Consider the following 6910-nt stretch of genomic DNA (forward strand, 5'->3'; position numbering starts at 1 on the left):
ACCGAGTCAGCTTGAAGAAAAGAAAAGGTAGAAAAGGCACAAGGTAATTACAGTACAAAATAAGTAGCACATTCAACTCAACACAATAAATACATAAATAATTAAAATATAAAACGCCCTCAGTGTAGTCAATAAATAAACCAAACTACCCTCTGCATAGGAACGATACCCCCAGAATACAAATATACAGTATATATGCTCCATGACCATATTAAAAGAACTTGTAGCTCATAAAAATATTTAAAAAAAATAATAAATATATTACAGAGAATTACACAGTGGGAGGCAGCATATTGCACAGCATTTCAGTCCATTCAGTTCAGTTGTACTGTGTGTCAATAATGGTATGGAGGTGAGGTGTGGGGTATTTGTGTCCCTCTTTAATGTCTTCTTAAAGACATTTCTGAGGCATTGATGAATCTGTTGAAAGCCTCCAATAGGAATTTCTTTTTTCAACAATATCAAAGATGTTTTACAGATTAAGATTTGGTGTCCATGCTGCACAATGACATGAATTAATAACGAAATAATCTCCATATATTATGCAAATATGTTATAAAAGAACATGTAATGGCATCACTTGTGCCCCGAGGCAATTTTTACACAAAATTGTAAAATGTTTGTACAGTACATCACTTGATAAGGTAACATTTATAAAAAAAAATTGAATAAAAATAAAAACAAAAACATATATATACATATATACAATTCATTAAGCAAATTACAATATGTAGATATTTAAAAAGAACATGCATGTAAATGGAAGAAAACAATAAAGAAGTAATTAATGTTTGTTGTGTCAATAAAACAAACAAACAAATAAAAAACAATTAATTACAATATATTGCAATATCAAAGGATAAATGTAAAAAAACAAAAAGTAAATAAAAGGCAGAGTGTGAGTTACATCTATTATTTGTTGTTGTGGTTGTCTCTAGACTGACATGCACTGACATATCCTGCAGCTTCTATGCACTTACAGTAACACAGTCTTTTACAAAACCACAGTATAGTGACATGTACCTCATGTAGGGAAATGGCAGGATAGCTAACTTGAAGTCAGCAGACAGCAGTCATGCGTATAATGTGGATGGATATGGGGTATTATTTTAAGTGACAGACATAAAAAGGCAATACATTAAGATTTTAAAAACCCAAAAGCTGTTCTCTAAACACCTATAAGTGACTGGCACTATAAACCACCACTCTTTACTAATTTATGTAAGTATGCCTACCAAATACATCTATTATCTGTTGTTATTGTGGTTGTCTCTCAGGCTGTGACATGCACTGACATATCCTGCAGCTTTTATGCTGATGACACTATTTTCTAGATGTTGTATTTTATTTTGGTCAGAGAGGGAATCAAATTCTTGGGAGTTTACATTTAATTTTTGTAAAGAATTTTTTCCTAATTTCTTCATGCTATACATTGTAGCAGGAAATGTTGCTCTGTCTCCCATCCTGCATCTCTGGCATTAGTGATGGGAATTACGGCTCTTTTTAGTGAGCCAGATCATTTGGTTCAGCTCACCAAGAAGAGTCGACTCTTTCGGCTCCCAAACAGCTCTTCGTTTTACCACTTCTGCCTTTTATAATTCAGCCATTTAGCGCTGTTTTGACATATGATTAGTATGTGTGCACATATATCACTTAAATTATTCAATTTAATTATACTAAACCTTATAATTTCCAGAATATCATAATTTTACATGCTGCTTTGTTTCCGACTGTCAATCATCTTGTCTGTTATTCACGCACCGCACTCCTCTCTCTTTCTCTCCTCCTCTTCCTCCTGCTCTGTACCTGCTCTGCGCCGCGCACCTCCGCCCCTCCCTGCTTGATGGTATGATCCTTGTCTTTAATCATCTGATGGTCGCACGGACATCATTAACACAACATTCAGTCACAGTCAGTGCATGGATTCAAGATTCAAGATGTTTATTGTCACGTCGGTTATACAGGTACAAACGTGTGAAATGCTTTTTGCTGGGAAGCTCCATTAAAATAATAAGTTATATTACATTAACATTACAATTACATTTACATTACAATTATAAAGAAGAAATACTTTGTACAAGGGCATATTAAGAATAAATACAGGCATATTAAGAACATATATATTAAGAACATATACAGTATATACAGTATAAGATATATTTTTGTGTGAGAAGGTGTCGTATGAATTATCTATTTAAAAGTCTGATGGCCTGGGGGAAAAACTGTTCCTCAGTCTGCTGGTGAGAGTCCGGGGGGTCCTGTATCTTCTACCAGAGGCCAGGAGCGAGAACAGGCTGTTAGAGTGCCCGCCGTGGCGTGGAGAAGATCATCCTATCATTCTGCCTTGAATTAAATTTTTATTTTTTTTAAAACGGCTCTCGGACTTATCGTTCACTTAAAAGAGCCGGCTCTTTGAACCGACTCGTTCGTGACCGGCACATCCCTATCTGGCATCGACTCCCCGGCCTGTTGCTGGTCAGGCTGCATGACAGGCTGCTGCTGCTCAGCCCGCCTAGTGAGTCGCTCCCAGCTGCACCTTTTATCCTCCAGAAGAAAAGAGCTGCTTGAACGGCAAAACCGTACAGGATCCAATACAGCTATGTCTGAGGAGGTTGACGAGACGAGGCCTGCAGAGGAACAGCAGGTAAACACATAACTAGTCGACGAAATGCTGATTTAACGAGTCAGCCAGTTGCTGCTAAATTAGCATTCGGCTAGCAGCAAGCTAGTTAGCATGTAGCTACCCTTTGCTAATGTCATCAACGATGCTACCGCCAAGTGATTAGCTAATTAGCTCCTAGCTGTTATGACAAAGCAAAACAAAACCCCTGCTGCTTTAAGGGGCCGATGTGTAGCTTAGTTTGCCGCAATCTCTTGTAAATTGATTGATAAATTGGATTAATGCTATAGCTAAACATGCTAAGTTAATTGGCAGGATAAATGCTAATGCAAACACCAGTTGTCCCTCATGGCGTCTGCATTATTGTGACATATTGCTCATGGATTGTATCTTGGTCTCTGTCTGTGGATGTGTGAGATTTTGTTGTCTGCTCTGTTGACCTGTTTTTATTCTGCACTATGTCTGTAAAGCACTTTGGTCAGCTCATGTTTTAAATGTGCTATAGAAATAAATTTGATTTGACATATTGTAGCCATACTAGCTGTACCAGCTGCTGATGTCAGCATATATATATATATATTGCAGTTTCATTAATCACTTGATGTACTTTTAATGACGTTTTTCTCCCATTTAAGTCCACTGAGTGGAGCATTTGCCATCCATACACTCTGTGCTCTTTCTTTTTGCAGGAAATGGAGGATAAAGTAATCAGTCCAGAGAAAGCAGAGGAGGCCAAACTGAAGGCCAGGTTTCCTAACCTAGGAGCCAAGCCTGGAGGCTCAGACTTTCTCAGGAAAAGACTCCAGAAGGGGGTGCGTTTCATACCTTAAACTTGGCTTGCTTCTCATTCCATATACCATTTTATAGACTGCACATATTACATCTATTTATTGTACACTAGATTTTTTTTTTGACGGGCGGTACATGCTATGTCCATTCACTATGTTCATTCACTATGTATATTCTGTATTTCTATTTATTGTTTTATAATCTTTTTGTACACCTCTGTATCTGCGCTTTGCTGCTTTGACACCTGAATTCCCCCCCGGGGATTAATAAAGGTTCATCTTATCTTATTTAATAAAATCCAGTCTTTCAATATTCTCACTTTATATTTTTCTTGTTTGTCCAGCCAAAGTATTTTGACTCTGGTGACTACAACATGGCCAAGGCAAAAATGAAGAACAAGCAGTTGCCATCAGCCCCGACGGAGAAGACGGAGATCACAGGGGGGCACATCCCAACACCTCAGGACCTGCCTCAAAGAAAGACTTCAATCGTAGCCAGCAAACTGGCTGGTTGATGGTTTCATGTTTGCTGTTTTGTTACCATTCCAACCCCCCACTTCATATCTACCTGTGGTTACGTTTTTGTTTATTTTTCACCTTTATATGTATTCTCTAAGAACAAGTTATGTACCAAGCCAAATTCTTGAGAAAAAGTGGTAACACTGAATTGCCAGTGAGTTAAATCCAACGAAAAGTAGTAGCTGAAAATGTTTCTCAAGATCTTAAAAAAGACTATATAGTGATTGATTATAAAAATATTATAAATATGAATGGAAGTTAATGCTATCTTATTCTCGCATAACATTTTCACGTTTAAGGATATATGCCTCCATACAAATTGCCTGTCTAACAGCAGCTGGAGAGGAATCTTGTTCTGCCATGTTACTGATAGTTACAGAGGCAAAAACACTTATGAGTTATGACCACAGACAGTTTGCATTGATATATGTGTGAAGTAGAAGTTTAACTTACAGATACGCCTTTCAGTTTGAAACGGTTTTGAGTATTCAATTGCTCATATGGAGGCATGTCTGTTTAAAGAGTGAAAATACTTAATCTTGCTTTTTTGTTTTCTAATCCTTGATTGTCTGTGTCCCTTCCTCTCTCTGTGAAGCTGTTTGGTTCTGTGCTTTCAAAGTACTGAAGATTAGATCACATACAGTTAGTAGCCAGTTGTATTTTAATTCATTTTAGTGACATTGGTTTTCAAGGACTTGCTGCTGGTCTCCATCTCATCCTGATCTCTAAAATGGCCTTAAAAGTTATGAACCGTTGTTCCTCTTGAGCAATATTTGCTCCCTCAGTGAGAATCTTGGTTATGAATTTTGCCTGAAATGTCTGTCACTGTCTGACTGGAATCACTTAAGATTTTATGGAAAGAAACTCCCCTGACATGTCTGGAGTGTGCATGTGCATTTATTGTGCAGTCACACTGTGCCATTTGTTTTGTAAATAAAATAGTTTTGCATAATATCTTACAAGTACGGTTATTCAATTGAACGTGTCCTTAATGTGTCCAATCAAATGTTACTTAAACTACCTGCACAAAAAAAACATCCAGAGTTTCATATTTGATCAGTGCTGCCTAGTTTGATTGGAGTTTGTGAGTGATTGACAGCTGCTCAGAGACAGCAGGCTCCAGTTCGGCTCTGATTGGTTGTTTTCCTCCGGTCTGTGAAATCTTGTAGATGCCATTAGGAGCACCGGAGGACACAGAGACACATGATTATTCTTTCAGATTACCTGTCTCATGCACTGCTGTCAGAATATAGTGACCGTTTTATAAAAAAAATATTTTTTTAATATTTGCTCCAATTCTACCACCTGCAGCTTTAAGGGGCTGTAAGAATTGTTGGTTTTATCCTCATAGTAGTTTATCACAATTTCATTATAAAGCTTTAAGATAAAAAATAAGATATTCCTTTATTAGTCCTGCAGTGGGGAAATTTGCAGTGTACAGCAGCAAAGGGGATAGTGCAAAAAACAAGATGCATCAGCTAACACAGTAAAAAAGAGCTAAATAAAGTGTAACAAATTATGAACCATTTAAATAGAAAGAAGTATAAAAGTAGGAGCAGTATATACAGTATTGACAAACAGACTATTAACAAAATTTTACAAGTGGAAAATGATATTGCACAGTGAGAATTAAATGAAATTTAAACGGTTTTACACCTGAGTAGTAATAATAATAATGATATTGCACAGTCATTATACAGTATAGATATTATTTTTATTTTTTTATTATTATTATATTTAGGTATAGGCCTACTGCTCAGTTACAACCCTGGTCATGAACAAGTCTCAAATCAATATCATTTTTAGATAACAATACCACACTGATATCACTGATGATGTGTGTACTTAGTTACAGTCTACTACTTTTTTCACAACTCATTTGTCTTATAAACAAGGTTATGCTTTCTTTCATTTCCGCTTTGTAAATAATATTTGTACCGGACATGTCATTTTTTTGTCTTTTTTGTTATCAAAAAAATTATAACATGTCCGGTACAAATATTATTTACAAAGTGGAAATGAAAGAAAGCATAACCTTATATATGACACATTTTACAGTCTCCTAGCATTCCCTTTTAATATTCATTTTGGGTAAAATGATCCTTCATACATTATGACCAGAGTAAGAAAATGATTATGCCTGATTGGCAATGTGGTGTGATTTTCCATCCCTCTGTATAAATAATGCACATGCTGTGTATCATGGCAGTAATGTTGACACCACCTCAGCCTTGTCTCCTCCAGAAGGCCTATTGACAGAGGCTAGGACACGGGCCTTGAGTTTATGGTGGATGGCACATGCGCAGTGTAACTGGAGCTGCGGTCGTGCGTTGCGATTGACTCAATTTCGGCGAGTGCAGACTGCACATGCGTTGTACCTCAAGAATATGACGTAATGATAAACTCCATCCTCACCCAGAGATATATACAGAGAGCCATCCGTAATCCTGCCAGGACACAGTTAATCCATGAATGTCAATGGGCCACCAGAACACCCCTCTCCATAATACTCCAAAAACAAAACATAACTATCAAACCCCCCCCACCACCACCACCAATATTAACCCATGATTACATTTAACTCCAGTTACAGTCCACACACCACATACAATGACATCATCCTTTTTTATCCATCATTCTCTTTTAAAACATCATCTTTTTATCCATCACCCTATTAAACACCATCCTTTTAGCCATCATTCTTTTACTTCTATCTATCTACCTATTTATATTTATTTTACTTTATTTTATCTCATTCTTTTTAATCTTGCCTTAATTTAATTTGCACCCTGACTGACAGCCAGCCAGCCAGCCCCACCCCTCTCAAGCGCACACACACAGTCACATGGTATTGATCTTGCCCAGTTATTTTGACTTTTTTAAAAGTTTTCTTTCTTTCTTTCTTTCTTTCTTTATTTGTTTTTGTTTTTTTCTTTCTTTAATTTATTTTTCTCTCCATTTTGTTTCATCCATATTTCATTTT

At 36.7% G+C, this 6910-nt stretch overlaps 1 protein-coding gene across 1 annotated transcript; it reads left to right on the forward strand.

Moving 5' to 3' along the window:
- Nucleotides 1–2437: 2437 nt before the first annotated feature.
- On the forward strand, nucleotides 2438–4881 carry LOC141766138 (cAMP-regulated phosphoprotein 19-like). Its single transcript, XM_074632708.1, has 3 exons — nucleotides 2438–2644; nucleotides 3310–3432; nucleotides 3753–4881. The coding sequence occupies exons 1-3, from the start codon at nucleotides 2486–2488 to the stop codon at nucleotides 3921–3923; spliced, it is 453 nt and encodes a 150-aa protein (XP_074488809.1). The 5' UTR covers nucleotides 2438–2485; the 3' UTR covers nucleotides 3924–4881.
- The last annotated feature ends 2029 nt before the right edge of the window (nucleotides 4882–6910 follow it).

Source organism: Sebastes fasciatus, chromosome 4, assembly GCF_043250625.1.
Source record: "Sebastes fasciatus isolate fSebFas1 chromosome 4, fSebFas1.pri, whole genome shotgun sequence".
Taxonomy (NCBI): domain Eukaryota; kingdom Metazoa; phylum Chordata; class Actinopteri; order Perciformes; family Sebastidae; genus Sebastes; species Sebastes fasciatus.